We start from the raw sequence: 21,114 nt of genomic DNA, 5'->3' as shown, positions 1-21,114 counted from the left end.
TTCCGGGAGAGTAGACACGACCATTACATAAGAAGGGCGAAAGGGAACTCCCCACGCGAGGGCTCCTCCGTTGGGCACCTCAGGCTTGGGGGGATGGGTGCCGTGTTGCCAGATGTGGCGTAATCACGCCCCTCTTTCAACGAGCAAAAAGAGTTAGGTGAAGTGTTTTTTGCTCACACAGTACATACAAAACAGTACAGTAGGGTAAATGAAAAGAGTAGTTGGGGCAATCATGACACAGTAGGGAAATGCAGTTGACACAAAGTGAGACGGCATAAAAAAAAAAACAAATCAAATCACTGTGTCCAATTATTAGGGAAATGAACTCGCTTAGGTTGGCGGGCACGCGCGGATCGGCGAAGCGGCGGCGGCGATTCCGGTGGCGAAATCGGCTCCGCCTGGTCCTGCTGGGTTGGCCCTGGGTGGGGTAACACAGTACCAATCGGAAGACTGGCGGATGCTGGGAATATTGGGACACGAAGGCGGAGAAATCGCCGATTGCGTCGAAATACACGCCAGCTGGGGTTTGGATCAAGTAGTCGCGGTGTTTACAGACTTCGACAATAACACCGGACGTGTCCCATAGCTTGCTGTCCGGGTTTTGAATGAGGACGTGATTTCCGACCACAAACGGAATAAGTGGCCGCGTCTTTTTATTGTAGTGAGCGATTTGAAGCTCTTTTGATCGTCGGGTCCGTTTTTTAAAAACGTTGGCCGCTTTCTGCCACTCGGGGGCAAAAGAGCGGCGAGGGGCTGGCAGGCAATCGTGGACGGGGCGATTAAAAATCAATTGTGCGGTTGATGCTCCTCCAGATCGTGGCGCGTGGTGGAAAAGCAAAATGCTTTTGTCAAAATTGGCTGCGTTAAATGCGCCAGATGTCCAGGAGCCATGGATGAGAGATTTCATCGTGATGATTTCCGACTCGGCGCGACCATTAGACTGCGGCATAATGGGGCGATGAGGTGAAGGCCGTTATCCCCCAATCGGCCAGGAATGACCGGAATTCCACACTCCAAATTGAGGGTCGTTGTCGGACCAAAATGTCAGTGGCGCACCCACGTTCGAAAAAAACTTTCGGATATGTTCGACCATTTGTCGGGCCGTTGTGCTTTTGTCACGGAATGCGACCACACGAGGCCAGCCACCGAAACTATCGACGAGGACAAGAAAATGACGGCCGTTGATTTCGCCGAGATCGGCATGGATCTGTTCAAACGGGCGGGTGGGCGTTGGCCGTAACTTGAATGGTTCCGTTGGGAGGGACGGAAAATGCAACAGTTTTTGGTGGCGTTGATGATATCATTATCAATATTCGACCAGTAGACGGACATGCGAGCGCGTCGACGAGTTATTGTCGTGCCTTGGTGCATCTGCACTAAGTCCCGTAAAATGTCGGCACGAACCGATTGCGGGATCACAACTCTGGGTCCGACGACAATCATGTCATCGGACTCGTTGATGGCTAAACGTTCCTTCACGTTCCAGTACGGACGTAAATAAAGGTCCAAATTACACTTGTCATTTGGGAATCCGGTGACGATTTGGCTCCTGAGTTTCCTCATAACGGGGTCGACTGCTGCCGCCCGCTTGATTTTTTCCAACACCGGATCGATGGAGGCGTCTTCTGTTGGGACGTCCAGCCCGGTGAGGCTCAGTAGAGCGATTTTTGCCGAGAACGAGGGCAGACCTTCACCGAGTTCGTCACCAGCGGTTGCTTGATCGACGGGTGCCCGCGGCAGGGCGTCGGCGTCCATGTTTTGTTTGCCGGGGACCCATCGAGCGACAAATGAATAGCGCTGCATTTTGAGGCGCAAACGGAGAAGGCGGGGGTTGTTGAGTTTGTCCAGCGCGTAACTGTTTAAGATGGGCACCAGGGGTTTGTGGTCTGTCACAAGCTCGAAAGTTGGCAACCCTTCAAGAAATTGTCGGCAATTTTGCATGGCCCATGCTGCACCAAGAGACTCGAGTTCGATCATCGCATATCTTGTTTCCGCACTGGACAAGAAGCGAGACCCGACTTGAACCACACGGCACACATTTTCGGCATCGCACTGTTTTAGTAGGAAACCGAGGCCGTTGAACCTCGAAGCATCCACATGGAGGCTGGTGGGCCGTGAAAGGTCAGAAAAAGCCAAGTCACTGACCGTTTACAACAAAACTCTGGCAGCTGGTTTTCCATAAGCAAAAATTTTAGGAACGAATAATTTTTTTTCGTTTTCTCGCCTAAGTCCAGTATTTCTCTGAAACGCAAAAATTGTAAAAAACATTTTTTTTTTTAATTTTTTGTTTATGAAAATCTTGCTTTAAATTTCACAGGAATCGATAGCTCTTACTTACCTCTATTCATTTCAAGTTAAATAATTCATTTTGGATTATTATTATTCGAAATCCCCTGCAGTCTGAAGAAAAATTTAAATGGAAATAAAAATGAAGAATAAAAATGAAGTGCATAGAATAGATAACAAGACCACTCACCATTTTGCATATAGTGGCTGAGCACGTTTCATCCTCTTCATTTGTATCTTTTGCTTTGGCTATCTTTTTCTTTGGAACCATTTTAATGTTCTTTTTTGCTACGAGTTTTCGCTTCCTCAACGGTGTAGAGGTTTGTGGCACATCGTTGTCGCTGATTGGAGTATCAACACGTAGGCCTATCTCATTCGAAATCATGACACTCGACGTCTTGAATCCTTGGTTGGATGCCTGTTGTAATGCATTAATGTTGACACATTCTTAACAAGCTAAGAATATGAATACAAAAATTTCCTTTCCTTTTAAGAAGGATTGTCAGGGTTTTTCTGCAGATGGCGGTTGAAATGGAATTGACTATATCGAGGAAATTGAGATGGAAATAATTACAACTTTAAATTTTGTTCTTTTAATAAACCTCACGTTCACCAAAATTTGATGGTGATGTACATGTAAGTTGCTGGCAGCCTGAACCAGTTCATTTAGGTCAACGATTGGGGTTTCCAATTCTTCCACGACTATATTCTGAAAGCCTGATTGCAAGATCTCTTGACAGGATGATGGCTGATAAAAACAAATACATACAGATTACAGCACAGGTTATTTACAGAAAAATAGCTCAACAAACCAGATCTATTGGAACTTGCTTCGCATTCCCTTTGTAATTTGGGTTCCTTTAAAATAAGATCAAAACGAAAATTATTATCGAAAAAATATAAATAAGACTGAATCAATTACTTCTTAGCAATCAAATCGATTACTGCTTCTTGACTACCTAAGTCTACCTCTTCAGTGTCTACCTGTCCCATCTCTGAGCTCTCTGCTTCCATATTGTCCACAACTTTAAAAAATGTAAAAGCTTCCTAAATGTTGAAATGTCTGAGGTAATGTTGAAATGATTAAGGTCATGTTTAAAAGGCTCGTTAGGCTGAGCATACTTACTAAACCAGTAAACCAGTATTGAACACCAGCTTTTGTTTTGAGTGAGTTGCGATCTTCTGCCGCAGGAACGCTCGGAATTGGGAACAAAATATGCGCAGGGTGGCAGCGCATTGACGTTTGAGCAGGCTGGCTGAGCATGCTCACCTCAACCCGTGTTGTGATGCCACTGATCCAGCTGGATTTAACGAAGAGGAGACAGGAAACTGGGCCGTACTGAAAATGGCGACCGCGTGTTCGACACGCTGCGGTGGTGCCGTGCGCACTACGTGCTGAGTGAGTTACAAGAAGCCCGGTAGTGCCGTGCGCAGCCACGTGGTTAATCAACCGAGTTTGAATCATTTGCACGAGTCACGGTTCACGGGGAAAACAATCTGTCACTCTCAATAGGAAAAAAACGAGCGAACCAAATACAGATGCGTAGGTGTAGAACGAACCAACTACGCCATGTGAAGAAGTGAGAATACAATCTGTATTGGAATCCGGGAGAGTAGACACGACCATTACATAAGAGGGGCGAAAGGGAACTCCTCACGCAAGGGCTCCTCCGTTGGGCAACTCAGGCTTGGGGGGATGGGTGCCGTGTTGTCAGATGTGGCGTCCTCACAACAAGTATTTCATCAACATAAAGAAAATCTCATAAATATGGCTCACTGAGGAAATCTAGCTCCAGAAAAATCTCTTGGAGTAGATCGACGTCAAGATCAAGTTCTGATATGTTTCTTTCAACCTATCAAAATTACTAGAGAAAAAGATCACGAAGTAGATCGACGTCAAGTGCATGTTCCAATTTGTTTCGTTCTACAAGACCATCAAAATCTTCAATAATTCCTCCAACTCACGAAAACTTTACAATTCCCTCTGGCCTATTCGATATAACTCAACGAAACTTTTCATCGCAAGAAGAACTTCTAAAATATTTGAAAGAAGTTGGTGGTACAATTGTTTCTGGGAAGGTTCTCGAAACTATGTTTCCTCTATCATCAGAGGTAATTGAAATAATAGAAGAACCTCAAAATATGGAGCCTGTTTTGCCAAGTTATGATGTTGAACTGCACCAAAATGCTTTGGATGACGATTTGTTTGGAACTGTAAACGGTAAATATCCTATTCGAGAATGTTTCATAGAAACTTGTGTTTCTGAAAGAAACCAAACAGCAGGTTGAAGCAGCGTTGTCGGAAGAGAAAGTTGAAGAAATCGATCCAGAGCAGTTGAAAATTGTTATTAATTTATTATTAGAGCGTGTCAAATCTTTGTGCTGTCTGGTGTACTTAGAAAATTTGCAAGACGATGTAACAACAATGCGAGAATACAAAGTCGATCGATGTCAATCTATCCTGGGGGGCTGCACAATTCGTGAGTTGTCTATTGGCAAATACACAGCCTAGAAACCTTTACATTTGGAGGTCCCAACGAGACAAACAACGAGACTCTGGAAGAAAAGTTTCTGATCTTTGCTTAATTTGCCAGCTGCAAGTATTCTACGCTTCTATCAACAAGTCTTTAAGCAACCGAAATCGGAACACCATCGAGGTAAGCGAATGCCGTTGGATTCACCTGTACAAAAGACTGCTCTCAACGAGAACACACTACTACCTTCATACCCCGTACTACAAGAATCTGATTTAACCGACCAAGACCCAAACCTAAGTCACCATCGAGAACAATTTTTGGACCATTGGAAGACCTTAATAGACTTAGAATTGAAGCAAGACTTAGAAAGAAGTAAATCATACCAGATAATCTAAACAACTAAAAATATCCAACAGTTACGAACACAGAAACAAGAAGCGATTCGGGCGACGCAGAATTCGCTGCATTTTTACACTTACTACCTTCTAGAACAAACTTTAAAAGTAACAGATGGTGTAACGGCAGAAACCATTGCAAATGCTACTAAAACACTCAAAGACGATATAATCGCACAAGGTGGGAACACCAGAACACTCGATAGTTTACTCCAACAGCTACACACATTGCATGGAAAAGAAACAGAATTTTTGTTTGGTACCATCAGTGTATTGCAGAAAGAGTCAGTAATTACACTAATTGAAGATAACAAGCAGATATCTACCCTAAAATTTGAACTTTGAAATGTGCAAAAACCATTGCTGGAGATTAACAAAAAGAAGGCAAAAAGTTCCAAATACACTTTAAGCAGTTCACTAGAGCAACTTCAAGAAAACAACGAGGCTCTGAAGAACTCCCTCGAAAAAGCAAACTCCCGAATTGCTGACCTAGAACAAAGCCTTAAAACCACCTTAACAACCGAGAACCAATTGCAGAACCTTCTCAAAAGAAAAGAGGAAAACAACGCAGGAGTCGAGACCGAAGGGCAAGAAATAACAAACTTGAAGGTGAGAAGACCAGACTGATCCAGAAACTCAACACTGCAGAAAACCAGATAAAACAAGTCTCAGAAACAGCAGAATAGCTCCAGAAAGAGATAAAAGTTTTGGCAGACAGACTCAACAAGGCTACAAATGAAAAAATCAATTTAAAGAAAAACCTAGATTACTTCAAAAAGCTAGATTTTACTTCGAAGAACAAGAACCTTGAAGGACTTTAAGAACTCCAAAATCGGGTACGAGGACAAGAAAATCAAATAATATTTCTAGAAAACCGAGTGAAAGAATACAAAAAACTTCAAGTTAAATTCATCGAGACTGAAGACACCAACGATTCAAGGTTAGACGAGGACGAACCAGGAGAAATAACCAAACTAGTGGGTGACATAAACGAGCTGACCTTGCCGATGGACAGTGGAGACAAGTCACTCCACTACGAGCTGGAAATAGAACAAACCAACGATTTCGAACAAACAATAGAAAACCTTAAAACGCAAATAGAACACTTAAACAAGACGGTAAAAGTCTATTTTACCCGACCAAAGTATACTTAATATTTTTACTTAACTAACTTAACTTAACTTAATCTTAATTAACTTAACTTATAATTATACTACTGAAGAAACTAAACGGGACGGAGCCCGAGCAAAGCGAGGAAAATAGGGGATTTGGGTGGGTAAAGTAAAGTATAGTATAATAAAGTAATAATTTAGTAAAGTAAAGTGAATGAAAATATATAAATTATACATAATAAATTTATTTAACTAAACTATGTTAACTTAAACTTAATAAACTTAACTTTCAATTTTACTAGAAAAGATACTAAAAGGGGACGAACCCCGAATAAATCGAGAAAAATAAGGGATTTTGGTTGGTAAAGTGAATTATATCATAGTATAGTAATATACTATATTAGTAAAGTACAGTGAATGAAAGTATATATAGTTTACTTAATAATTTTAATTTACTAACTTAACTTAACTGAAACTAAAAATACTAAATTTAAAATTAAACTACTAAAGAAACTAAGCGGAGCGAAGAAGACAGGAAATTTGTTTAGGTATATTAAGTACCGTAAAAATAAAATATTTATTTTATTAGTTATCCGTATTAAAAAATGAAAACTACACACCATAAAGTCTAACAACCAAAGGACAGGGTGTTATATTAATTTTTTTTCCCACCCGATAGGAGAGCCTCTTGCGGGTGTGTAGTTTTCCTCCATGCCTGTAAATCGCTAGATGGCAGTCCCACGGAGTAGAAAATCCTTCTTATATATATTTCTATTTTTTAAATAAATTATTTACAAAAATTACAATGCCGATTTCAATTACTTCTGCTAATTATATTTCAGTCATATAAGAAAAGTATAGTAATAATACATTTAAAAATTCAAAATGACATCGGTGTTAATTACTACATCTTCCGAAACTTCACGGCAAAAATTGTACCAATCAATGGGAGTTCCATGAGCTAAGAAAAAAAATATTTACAAATAGTATAGTATAGTATCGTATGATATCGTATAGTATAGTATAGTATAGTATAGTATAGTATAGTATAGTATAATATAGTATAGTATAGTATGTTATAGTACAGTACAGTACAGTATAGTATAGTATAGTACAGTACAGTACAGTACAGTACAGTATAGTATAGTATAGTAGGGGAGAGCGGGGTCCAACTGGACAAAAACTTTGTTTTGTATGTATTTCTGTGTGTAAAAATGTTACGATTAAATAAATTATGTTAGTGTAAAGATCGTTTTTTCTTTTATGTCCGGGAATTTTTTTATGAACATACCTTTCATACTTTTCGAGTTATTTAATTTTAAAAAATTGGGGTAAAATGGTTCATTAAGAAAATTGGGGGGGGGGGAACAGGAAAGAGTCTGTCCCATACTGGACATGGTTAATAATAGTTAAAGTTTCTTTTTAAAATTAAAAAAAAAATATCTGGAAATACTTTATCAATAGAACATATATTGTAGCAGAAATTAAATTTAAAAAAAATAATTTAACATAAAGAAAATTAAGGAATGATATTGGGGGGGAAGAACTGGACAATTTCGATGCCAGAGAGAGAAGTGGGAGGGGCATGTTATATATTGCATGATCGATTTGTGATCGATTGTTGGAGAAAAACCATTTTCAAGCAGACAACACTTTTTCACCATGATTCAAACGTAATGGCGAGTCGTGAAGAGGAGCGTCGTCAATTGCTTTTTTTTTGTGAAATTCCTTTTATTTCCATCGATCTTGACACAGGTTTGTACATTTATGGAAGAGTAGTATAGAAAAACTAATTTTTTGGTGTATCACAAAATAAATAGTTCATAATGTAAAGAACCAAAACAATTTATTCTTTATTATTTTCATTATTTTTCCTACCCTTTATTCTTACGTAACATTAATTTTCTATACGCCCCTCTTTTCTATGTAATTTCTTCCTTAGACGTTTTACAGACTGATTTACCCTTCAAACGTTTCAACTTAATTTTCTTGTAGTTCGAACTTCATGAAACCCGTATAAAAACTTTTGTTCTATAGAAAATAGCGAGAGTCACTTTTCACAAATCAGTTCCTAAAAGAGTTGTTCCCCAATTTTTTGTGCTACTGAAATAAACTTTACTAGAAACGACAATGAAAAAAGTAAGTTCAAATATTAATAACTTACATTTGGTGGCAGCGGAGTCGAACTCGGCTTTAGTGTTAAGCTGAATAGCGTGTGTTTTTTTTGTTTGTTTAAATTTTTATGGTAATAAGTGTTACTTATTACCTTCTCTCCGTTTTTGGCTTCCTATTTGGTTGAATTTCTGGATAACTTTTCATAGTTATAAAAGAACATGCTTTGTTAGGAATTAGTTCGTTATAAAAGATGAGGGCAAATGAGGATAGCGGTTTAGAAACCACTTTAGAAAGAAGATCTGTAAGAAAAGGGCCACTAATACAAAGATTTGTTCGATCAGTACGTGAAAGGTTCACTCCCTTACGATCAGGAGGCGGGTCGACGTCAATTTTGAGAAATAACGAAAATCTAGGTGTCGAACTAGATAGTGATAGCCCACATCAATCCGATATTGATCTTCTTGATTCCAATGAAATTAAAGAATTGAGAAATGATGATCAGTGGAACGAAGTACTTAATATGCAAGTATCATCACAAGACGAAACCGTAGTCGAACCCCTGATAGGGGAGGAGACAAGAGAATTGTTATCATATAATCAACTTCTAGAACAGGCTCGGGCAATTACGGACCTTGAAAAAACAACAGATAGGGTAGAAAACACAGAAGATATCTCTATAGATTTCCAAAACCTAGAACTAGTAAATGAAGAGAACCAAGATCGGGCATGGTTTTATCAGCAATACGGAAATACGAGAATAACGGAAATTCCTGTTGACGATCTTATTTTGAATTGCAGTATTTACTTCGAAGTGAAAAAAAATAGAGTTAACAAACAAAGAAGTAGGAACAGCCTTAAGAGCATTACTCTTAACCGAACCCACAATTTTGACACCAATAGAACTCTTTAAGCACTGTGGTCTAAAAACAAACAGGTACTGATTCAGAGTATGAATCAGTGCATTCGGGAGAACAACAAAATAGGTCAGAATCAGACTTAGTGCCCCAATCTTTAGTAACACTCGAAACTGAGGAAGAAAGTTCAAAAAACTGCGTACCTATCAAAATTGTAAGAGCGGAAATCCACACGCAAGGTGATCAGATTCCTTTAGATTGTCCTAAATCGACCCCTAGTACCACAACAATCACTTGTCCGACGGTTACTCATTCACAGTCAAGTATGAATACTCAAATTCCTCAATCACAGTTAGCGTCCACTCCGTGTAACTATTTACCGTATCAAGGACTACAAAGTCGGAAAGTCTCCTTTACTCCAGCGTCGATCGTTGAGCAGTCAAACAAAATCACGCAAAACAAACCTTCAGAAGAAACAAACCAAGACATGCCCATTAAAATATACGTAAAAGAATTGAGCCGTTTGATGGAATCCGGAATGGATTATGAGGATGCTTCTAAAGCAGCTGATTGTATTGTGCAACACGTTCTAACGAATACTAAACGTTGCATTAATTCCTCTCAGAAAACGAAGCCTAATGGACAGCCTGTTTTTAGAACTAGCTCTCAGCCTTCATATCTTACCTCAACCCCTTTACATACACAACCACTTGCGTTAAGTGGACAAAGTGTAAAATTCCCAAGCATGTACAATAAGCAAAGTAATAACGGAGCAACTCCAAAGTACTCAGTTACCAGCTCCATTCCTAAAATGAATCCCTTAGTAATGTGTCCGTCAAAAGTAAACAGTATAGGAAACACAAACAATTTTATTTCTAACGCCATCGATAAAAATAAAAAGTTACAACAAAGCCAAGCAATGACGTTATTTAGTAACGTCGGAATTTACGTAGACCGTGAACGCTCCGGTCGCTGATGACTGGCTTGCACATCTAGAATCAGTACTGGTTTTAGGCGATTTTGAGGAGTCAAGAAAAATTATCTTACTACGCTCCAAATTGTATGGTGAAGCGGCTGATGAGTTTGATAACTTTAAACTTGAAAACCCAATTAGCGCGCAAATTTACGACAGAGTAAAGGAGCGTTTAATTAAACTTTTCCACTCTACAGAGACCAGATCTAAACAAAGCGTTGAATTTCATAATATGCAACGGGAACCCGAAGAGAATATGAGACGTTATGCGAATCGTATACGCAAGGCCTTCCACTTAGCGTATCCTATAAAATCCACGATAGATAAAGCAACAGCTTTTTCCAGAGAACAAATTATGATGGACAGATTTCTGGAAGGGCTGTCTTTCGACGTCCAGACCAGACTTAAGTATAAAGAATTCGCAACTTTTGAAAAACTCATAGAAAAAGCTGAAATGACGGCCATGGCAGTAGAAGAAGCCCAAGTTAGATCCAGACTAAATGCTTTTCAGGCCAAATACGTCGAACCTAATAGAGAATTTACTAAAGTAAAGGAAGCTTTAGATCGCCTTAGTTCCCAGGTGGAATCAAACACTCACCAAAAACATTTAGAAGAAAACATGGAGAAAATGCAAAGACAATTATCCACCAGGAGAAACGTGAGTTTTTCACAGCGCTCACCACAGTTAAACCCTCCAATCAATAAAACAGGGATTTATATTTTTGTGATTTTCACAACGATTGGGGCTATCACTCAATAAACAATTGTAAAGCAAGGGAGAGTCAAGCTAATGATAAATGTTTTCGTTGTAAAGAAATTGGACACCGAGCAAACTTTTGTCCCCAGATAAAAAATTTGAAACCCACTCCTCCAGAGGGTTATGACGGAAATGGAAAAAACTTCCTTTGTTTGAAGAAAGGGGAAACTAAAAACTACCGATGTAAGCGTTGGGCCCCTCGGTGGAACTAAGAAAAAGCCCCGACATCATATAAATAGTTTAGCAGTAAAATCTACAGTTCCTAGGATAAGAATAAAAATAGGAAATTCTGTTGTAAAAGCGCTGTTTGACACTGGAGCCGAGAGAAGCGTTATTAGCAGCACATTTTTCATAAGCTTAAAGAAGGAAAGGAATTAATTAATTTCACTAAAGAGGTAGATGTGGATCTTTTCAGCATAAATGACAGGCGCCTCGTCACGGAAGGCACAATTACCGTTAACTTTTTTGTGGCAGAAGAAACGCCACGCCAAGCACTTAGGCAGAAATTCATAGTCGTAAATGGAATTGTTGAAGATTGCGTTCTAGGGCGCGATGCACTTTGGAAACATCAGTTTATCTATAACGGAAAACAACAGTCCATCTAACGAGTCCCGGAAATTGATCACTTCCAGGAAACAGAAAATCCCTTTGTGATTAGCAAATCTTTGAGAATTCCTCCAAATTCCACTAGTCTCCTAGAGACTAGAGAAGTGGAAACTCACCCTTTCAACCCTCTCAATACTTGTCATTTTGTTAGATGCTGTAATATTCCCTCCGGGCTTAGCTTGGAACCCTACATCTCTACGACACCAAATCGTTCGCTCCGTGTGGTGGCTGTTAATGGAACAGATAAAACCATATTTTTACCTCGCCTTACAGTGTTAGGAACCCTTCATATTTCCAGACCTTCAAGAAAGCCTGTTGAAACAATGGCTTCAATTAGCGTAGCTTCAGATCCAATCAACACAGCAGCCGTTGAGTCGGCTCTTCCAGACATAGATGAGGAAAACAAAGAGAATTTGCGTAGATTAATAATAAATAATTATAACAGTTTTGCTTTTAAAACAAGTGAATTAGGCCATACTACTTTAGTAAAACATGTCATTGACACACAAGGACAAGGTCCTATTCGTCAAAGGGCATATCGCACGTCTCCAAAACAAAAAGAGATAGCTAAAAATATCATTGAGGAACTGATGCAAAATAAAATAATTCGTTATTCGATGTCTCCGTGGGCAGCCCCGATAGTATTAGTAAGTAAGAAAACAGGGGATGTCCGTTTGTGTGTAGATTTTAGAAAATTAAATGCAATTACAAAAAAAGATTCTTTCCCTTTACCTCGTATTGACGACGTTTTAGATTTACTTGTGGGACAGAGGTATTTTTCCACATTAGATCTTGCCTCCGGATATTGGCAAATTGAGCTCGAGGAGGAATCCAAAGAAAAAACAGCCTTCATAGTCGATGACAATTTGTACGAATGGAATCGTTTGGCGTTTGGTTTAACCAACGCCCCGGGAACGTTTCAAAGACTGATGAATTCAGTTTTACGAAGAGTTATTGGAAAAATTTGTCTCGTTTATCTTGACGACATCATAATTTTTTCAAGAACAATTGAAGAGCATTTTAGCAATTTGAAGACTGTTTTTCCCTCTTAGAAAACGCGCACCTAAAAATGAAATTGTCAAAATGTGAATTTTTAGCGCAATCCGTTTCCTATCTTGGACACGTAATCACGGCTGAAGGAATAAAACCAGACCCTGCTAAAATTGAAATCCTTGTTAATTACAAAAGACCTGGTACAGTAAAAGAATTACAATCTTTTTTGGGACTAGCCAGTTACTACAGACGATTTGTAAAAAATTTCTCTACCGTCGCCCACCCCTTGTTATCACAGACCAAAGGAAAACCTACTGATAGTGTAACTTGGAAAACAGATGAAATTGCAGCTTTTGAGTACTTGCGACAATGTTTAATATCAGAACCTATCTTGATATATCCGGATTTTTCAAAGGAATTTCTGATTTACACGGACGCAAGTAACTATGGCTTAGGAGCCGTCCTTTCTCAGATGAGAGACGGAAAGGACCAACCTATAGCCTATGCAAGCAAACATCTTAATAAAGGGAAATCAAGTATTCGACAATAGAAAAAGAGGCTGCAGCAGTAGTGTTTGGGATAAAACGTTTCCGACATTACTTACAAGACCAACCTTTTGTTATTGTAAGTGATCACAGGCCTCTTCAGTGGTTGCAGACTTTTAAAGATGAAACAGGGCGACTAGGTAGATGGGCGATCTTGTTATCTAATATGAAGTTCAGTGTTAAGTACCGACCAGGTCGAGTACACGAAAATGCTGATTTTCTTTCTAGAATACCGATGAATCTAATATCTGCCATCCCTGCAGACAACAACGTAATGTGTCAAGAACAGCAGAAAGATTCTCTGTGCAAAGCAATCGTTACGTTTTTGGAACAAAATGAACCTTGGAAAAAAGAAGATGGCCCGATGCCTTCTTGGGTCAGTGAAATAGATTATTTCTTTGTAGAAAATGGTCTTTTATGTAAACACTACGAACCTACGTCAGTGAAAAGAAGAAACTTTGAACAGTGTCAAGTGGTTGTTCCACTTTCTCTGAGAAAGCAACTTTTACAAGAATATCATGATTCCCCATTGTCAGGACATATGGCAACTAGGCGAACATTCTTTCGTCTAAGGGACAAATACTATTGGCCTACCATGTTACGGGATGTTAAGGAATATTGCACTTCTTGTGAACCTTGTGCGCTGGGACGTCGAGTGCACAGTACGAAAGCCTATCTCAACCCGTTAGACCTCGCTACAAGACCTTTTGAAGTATTGGGCTTAGATTTCCTAGGTCCAATCAAACCGCATTCACTTCAAGGAAACAATTATATATTAGTAATCACGGATTACTTTTCTAAATGGATAGAAGTCATTCCTCTTACCAACTGTACCGCCCTCAGTACTAGTAAAGCCTTAGTAGAACGAATTATTTTACATCATGGTCCCCCGAAAGCAATAATTACAGATCGAGGCAGTAATTTTACTTCTGAATTATTTTCTGCGCTTTGTAGAGCTTTAAACATTAAACGCATGAAAACAACTGCGTATCACCCTCAGACTAATGGGCAAACAGAGAGATTCAACAAAACTGTTGTTGAAATGATAAGGAAATATTTGGAGAATGGATTCGAGCGGTGGGAGGATATTTTAGGCCCCGTTGTTTTCGCTTATAATAATTCTGTCCACTCGTCAACACTTGAGACTCCATATTTTCTAAATCACGGTCGTGATCCAGTCATGCCGATTGATCAATTCCTCCGTCCTCTTCCCCCAGTAATAGTTACTCCCTCAGACTATAAAAGTCAAATTATGAAACGCTTACACGAAGCCTTTCAGCTTGTAAAAATCAATCTTTCCCAAGCTCGTGAACAACAAAAAGCCCAGTACGATAAACGCGTAAAAAGAGCAAAAATTTAACGTAGGAGATAAAGTTTTACTAGATATGCGAACGCCCTTGGCGGGAATTAGTAAAAAACTCATTCCACGTTTTATAGGCCCTTTTAGAATTTTGAAAGTAAGCAATAATAGTACTGTGGAAATACAACAAGATGTAGGAAAACAAACTCAGCTTGTACATGTGAATCGAATAAAACCCCTATTTGAGTCAATGATCTGGAAAGACGAACCAGGTGTCGACTTTTTTGATGTAAGAATTGAGAAACAAGCCGAAAAATTCGTACAAGAAACCGTAGATGAACTCGAAACTTTTTCTCTACCCCTAGAAACAAACCTTCAATCTGAGTTAGAACAAATTCCTTGTGAAAAGAAACTCCTACTCAAAATTTGATAAGACCCCCACCCACAATTCCTCCTACTCCAAATGTAATGATAAGTTCACCAACAATTTCCTTACCTTCCAAACCGATTCCAGAGACGTCAACCTTACCCATACAACCAGAGCGTCGCCTCGGGTTACGTCCTCGAAATCTTTTAAAGCCAGTTGTCAAATTATGAAATTGTATTGCTGTAATTTTTTTTTTGTTAATTACGTTCGAATCACTTTAACTAGCTTTAAACCGTGTTTAAATTCTAAAAACTTTGTATTAGTAATCTTAATAATTCATAGAATGGATCCCTGAAATTGATTTTTAAATTACTTTTCTCATAGATTATGTCTTCTACCCCTCCTCATCATACCGTTTTTCTGTCGCCTCCATGCTCTTAACATCACTATTTGTAATTGTACGGCTGCTCAGCCAAAAGGGTTCCTAAAATTCACTAGCGATGACTGTGATTATCAAATAAGCCCCCTTCCCGCTATTCCAGTATATTATGATGTCTATTCTACTCTTCCCCAAATTACCCGTTTTGTTGGCCATTCGTGTACCATATGGCTGGAAAAAAAAACACATCTATACTGACTTCTGGGGTTGGCAAACTCCAAGTCAATCAAGAGTGCCAATAGAAGTCAATGCACATGAATGTGAAAAAATGCGTGATTCCCGATTGTGCCATGGCAAAAGCATGGACTACTTAGGAAACAATAAGTGGTCGTTCGAACGTATTCCAAACGTGCAGGGTAGCTGGCTTCAAGTCACAGGTGATCAGCTGATCAACTGTCGATTAGAAGAAGTTACTTTAGAAACTGAGTGCGCTAACTGTACGATAAGTTCACCCATTGGCGATATACCGGGAGGGATCAACGGATCCGTTTCTCACAACCTAGTGACCATTGTCTGGAAAGAATCGTTAAGAGAAGTTCAACAGTGCAAACTAAGGCTTGTGGAAACAGGTATCGCTCAACGTTACCTGACTAACAACAGTGAAATAGAAAGAATTCGTGACGTCGAACAACAACTTGACTTTGTTTACAATACAACTAACAAAGAATATTGTAATTCATCCGAAAAAAGTTACAAACAAGTAATCGGAATGGACAAAGTTATTTTACGTTTACATTCTTTAACTGATACCAACGCTCATCCGAGTAAACCACTGGAAGAAGACATCGAAAAAATTGCTGACATTATCCGGGCTGAAATCAGCGGAGCAGCACATTCTCAATACGCACGAGACCGAACTACCGATGGAATAAATGGAGTGGCTCGAGAAATTCGAGCTCTGCAATGTGAAAATCGAGTGCTGGCACACAAAACTGCTATCGCCACCGCACAACACAGTGGATGGCTTGCTGCCAGTTACCTTAATTTACCCACATGTAGCAAATTGGTAGCCACCGGTGAATCGATCAGCGTCTATCAATGCTCCCCAAAAAATTCAACGATCACCACTGAAATCACAAGCTGTGGTCCTCAACCCAAACTCGGCGACTACACTTTAGACACTGAAGGATGGGAACTGACGCCTTACACCCCCTGTTACTGGCACAAAAATTTCGTCAACATCAACGGTCGAGCACATTTCTACAAAAACAGTTCTTGGCATCCAATCGTCCCCGGTGTAATAATCCAAGGACATAGTTTGATCAACACTTTGCCGTATGAAATTGATAAGCTACTCGCACTAAGTTTACACCCCGCGCTAACCCCCACCCGATGAGCACCGCAGCTGCAATCGCCGAGATAATTGCTGCTGCTAAAGAAGAACATAGCATCGACCTTGGAAATCCTTTTCACATGAGCACTCTTCTTTCCTCACTCCAAAAAGAAAAGAACGTTTCCCTGTCGTCTAAGATTCTTAGTTGGTCAAGTAGCATTTGTAGTCTTCTAGGGATGGGATTTATCGGATTCTTTTTCTTTCATTTTTGTGGAGTAGGTTCCCTTATTGCAAGATACATACCTTGTTGTTCTTTTCTAAGTACTTGTAACCCTTTCACTTGCTTCACCAAAACATCTGATAATGATATAGAAGTAGGCCACCCCGCGTTATTAAACCCCTCAAATTCATCCCCGCCTATTACTATTGTAAACTTACCCGCCTCTGTTCAACAACCCGCCCCGGAACTTTTTGCCCCATCAGCCCCTTTTCTACAAAGAGAGCCTCCACGGAACAAATTCCACCGGGACGCACTAAGACAAGCGCATCGAGAAGCAGCTGTTCTGTTGAATTAATTAATGTTGTTTTCTTGTTTTGTTTTGTCTCACTTTCTATTCCGTTCCAAATTTGACCTTGATTGATTGCGAGACGCAATCTTTTTGGAACCGGATAGCTATGTAAAGAACCAAAACAATTTATTCTTTATTATTTTCATTATTTTTCCTACCCTTTATTCTTACGTAACATTAATTTTCTATACGCCCCTCTTTTCTATGTAATTTCTTCCTTAGACGTTTTACAGACTGATTTACCCTTCAAACGTTTCAACTTAATTTTCTTGTAGTTCGACCTTCATGAAACCCGTATAAAAACTTTTGTTCTATAGAAAATAGCGAGAGTCACTTTTCACAAATCAGTTCCTAAAAGAGTTGTTCCCCAATTTTTTGTGCTACTGAAATAAACTTTACTAGAAACGACAATGAAAAAGTAAGTTAAAATATAAATAACTTACAATAAGTACCAGACCATTTTGCAACCATAGTCACTATTGTGTTGTAACAACCCATTTTTGTTATAAATTATAGGCCTTCTAGAATATTGGCTATTTGATGATCTCACTGGACGGTTTTTTAATTCATCGACGGCAGAATTTTTTCAGTGTAACATCACATGGGAGACTCTGATTGATAACACCCATCAACGAGAAGATTAACTACAGTAAGAGTTACAGAATTACAGTTACAGAATTGCATCACTCGTATACTAATAACATGTTTTGTATTTCTAGAAATGCCACGTAAATATGTGAGAGTCAAAACTAATGTTTTGCCAACAGATGAGGCTTTGAAGAATGCAATAGTAGCTGTCCACTCAAAAGTACTAAGCATCAGACGCGCTGCTGAGAGATTTAATCTTTCCAAATCAACAGTTGGATTTTATTGTAAAAGACATACTTTGGAATCCATCGCCTTGGATCCAAAAACAACAATTAAGACAAAACATCACTCCCTAATATTTTCAAGGACACAAGAAGACGAATTAGTCGATTATCTTCAACATTGCTGTCTGCTCAATCATGGTCTCACAACCAATGAAACAAGGAAGCTTGCTCTTCAATACGCCGTAGCTAATAAAGTAAAAACACCTACAAGTTGGATAACCCGTCAAGAAGCGTCAAGGGATTGGTTTACGGCTTTCCTCAAAAGAAACCATGTTCTATTAATCAGAAAACCAGAGGCAACTAGCCAGGCGAGGGCTGCTGGGTTTAACAAGGTTGTTGTATCACACTTTTACGACAATTTACGTGATATTTACGAAAAGTTCAAAATACCCCAATGTGACGTATGGAATGGTGATGAAACGAACGTTCCTACTGTTATGCAGCCTCCAGATGTCATAGCCACAAAAGGTTTAAAGCAGGTAGGAAAAGTAACATAACGGTATTTTAATATAATATCTAAAAATATAATTGCATAATTTAAATTAACAGGTTTCTCAAACGGTATCCGCTGAACGTGGAGTGAATGTCACGATGTTGGTCTTCGTTAACGCTATTGCTTCAAGTACGCCACCAGTCTTTGTATTCCCAAGGAAAAAGCAGAATCCTGATCTCATTAAAGGAGGACCTACTGGGTGTCTTGGACTCGTGCACGAGTCTGGCTGGATGACTGAACCAGTGTTGTTGACACTAGACAACCATTCCAGTCATATTGACTATAATGTAGTGAAATTTGCAAAGGACAACGGTATTATTTTGTTGACGTTCCCACCGCATTGTTCACATGCACTCCAACCCTTAGACGTATCTGTCTTTGGTCCATTTATGAGCGCCCTTAAGAAATCTCACAATCAGTGGCTACAAGACCATCCAGGACAAAGAATAAGCATAAAAGAAGTTGCTCATCTTTGTAGAGTGCCTTATATGGAGAAAGTTATACCTGGTAATATAACACCAGGATTTCAAAAAACAGGAATTTATCCATTCAACAGAGATGTTATTCCGGACACACGCTATGCCCCAGCAAGTGTAACCGACCAGCCAGGTACAGTTTTAACATGAAATGATTAGGCCTATATTCTTATTTTTAACAAATGTACTCTTTATGCAGAAATTGAACAACATGCTACTTCCGACAATGTAACTGAACCCAGGATGACGCAAGATGTTATTTCACACCCGGATGGTGTATTCGAATTAGAAGAGACAAGAGAAGAAGTGCAAATTAGTGGAGATCCTGCAATTCCGACGACTACTCTCACTGATATCAGACCACTTCCAAAGGTCAGTCAGACCACCCCAAAAGCACGCAGGAGCCAAAAACAAGTTAGCAGACTTGGACGAACCAGGATCTTAACGAATACACCGGAGATTAATGTCATAGCTGAACACCATCAAAGACAATCGGAGAAAATCGAAAAAAGTAGAAGTCGATTACAACCAGCAAGTGAAAAAATAAACAATAAAAAAGGGAAACAGAAGATTATCATCGACATGGAAACCACATCTAATGAAGATTACTCAGTTAAGAAAAAAGTGAATGTCACAAGCACTAAAGCCCAATCAAAAAAAAAATTTTCTTTGAAACAGCAAAATGACAGTGTGTCGAACGATGGTGATGAATTAATTGAAACGCCTGTGATTTCGGGAGAAATTAGAACGAGGACTGGTCGCTTAGTGAAGCCAAGCATTTATCGAAGCTTATAGGCAGCAAATCATATTTTCAAGTGCAACTTAGGTACAAGCCAGTACATGTCAGGTGTATAAAATATTGCAATGACCAATCATTCTTGATTTTCGTGTTTAAACTAATTGTGTTCATTGATACAAGAAAGATATTCAAAGTTGTACGTAATATGTCAATTCATATTGTTTGGTACAACCTAGCTACAAGCTAGTCCAAGTCAGGTGTCTTACATTTTTTAATTACGTAATCAATCTAGATTTTCGTGTTTAAAAAAAAATTGTGTTCATTGATCATACAAAGATATTCATACTTGTTTCGTTCGTACTGTTATGTCATGTAGCCAAGAAATGTATGACTGTGTTTCTTCAAATTATTATCATTACACCGAGTTAATACAGTCGTTTAATAATAACAATATGTTAACTGTGCAATATATGTTTATTTACTTATACGTAACTTATAGACTTCAACAAAATGCTCTATTAACTTGATATATTGTAAGTTCCGTAAATCTATTTCAAATAGTCCGCGTCTGATACGCAGCGTTGCTTAGCAACTAGACTCCTCCTCCACGCAACTTAGGCTCCGCCCATAACAAATCGATTTCGTCCGATGTTACCCCACAAAACAGTGTCCAGTATTACCCCAACAGAGTGTCTATTATAAGTTCCTTAATAACTATTAAACCGTATTCCTTAAAAATATTTTCATCCTGGCTGTGTAAAATTAAATGAATTTAATAGCTTCTTTAACTATTATACAACTTTTGGACGAGGCATAGCGTAGGTTTACCAAAAAATGTGCTGTCACGAAGGATTAGAAATCAACAAATTTTTCGTTTTTCCTCCATAACTCATGTATTTTTCAGAATTACATGATTATTTTTATGTCACATATAGACATTTACAATGCGGACATCCCAGTATTTTTTTCACCCCAGTTAATAATCACCAAAACCCGTAAATGCTTATGTCCTGTCCAGTACGTGTCCAGTTGGACCCCGCTCTCCCCTATAGTATAGTATATTATAGTATAGTAAAGTAAAAAATAACAGTACAGTATAATCATATTAGGTAACACATAGGAGGCACAGTAAATTAACACATAGTTACCTACATAAAAAAACAATAACATACCTAAATCCAAATCATTTTCCACATACTTCTGAAAAATTTCACTCCACCAATAATACGTTAGTGTTAAGATCTCATGAATCGTTAGATGAGATTTGTGAAACCAAGAATATCTTCTAATAGTAAATTTTTTAGAACACAACTTTGTTTTGTTAGTACTACCATTAACTCCAATTCTATTATTACATTTCAGTTGGCAACCATCAATGACAGTAGTAGAAGGAATCTATTAATAAATGTAAATACAACAACATCTTAGTACATAGCTTATTGTAAATAATTACCAATGTTAGTTGCCCAGAAC

At 38.8% G+C, this 21,114-nt stretch overlaps 2 protein-coding genes across 3 annotated transcripts; one reads left to right on the top strand and one right to left on the bottom strand.

The window, feature by feature from the left end:
* Positions 1-2,593: 2,593 nt before the first annotated feature.
* Positions 2,594-3,628, bottom strand: LOC116933678. Of its 2 annotated transcripts, XM_045176244.1 has the most exons (5): positions 3,413-3,628; positions 3,209-3,333; positions 3,099-3,144; positions 2,889-3,034; positions 2,594-2,827 (listed from the first exon to the last, which is right to left on the bottom strand). In XM_045176244.1, the coding sequence occupies exons 1-5, from the start codon at positions 3,548-3,550 to the stop codon at positions 2,776-2,778; spliced, it is 507 nt and encodes a 168-aa protein (XP_045032179.1). In that variant the 5' UTR covers positions 3,551-3,628; the 3' UTR covers positions 2,594-2,775. The 2 variants fall into 2 exon arrangements, with proteins under 2 accessions (XP_045032179.1, XP_032797298.2); XM_032941407.2 differs by having other exon boundaries at positions 2,594-3,034.
* Positions 3,629-7,910: 4,282 nt separating this feature from the next.
* On the top strand, positions 7,911-19,449 carry LOC116924992. Its single transcript, XM_045176767.1, has 6 exons — positions 7,911-8,025; positions 17,578-17,710; positions 17,781-18,412; positions 18,483-19,035; positions 19,102-19,274; positions 19,375-19,449. The coding sequence occupies exons 3-6, from the start codon at positions 17,783-17,785 to the stop codon at positions 19,447-19,449; spliced, it is 1,431 nt and encodes a 476-aa protein (XP_045032702.1). The 5' UTR covers positions 7,911-8,025; positions 17,578-17,710; positions 17,781-17,782.
* The last annotated feature ends 1,665 nt before the right edge of the window (positions 19,450-21,114 follow it).

This window comes from Daphnia magna, linkage group LG7 (genome assembly GCF_020631705.1).
Source record: "Daphnia magna isolate NIES linkage group LG7, ASM2063170v1.1, whole genome shotgun sequence".
NCBI lineage: Eukaryota > Metazoa > Arthropoda > Branchiopoda > Diplostraca > Daphniidae > Daphnia > Daphnia magna.
Note: the sequence above shows the minus strand (reverse complement) of the source record. Positions and strands in the feature narration are given on the sequence as shown.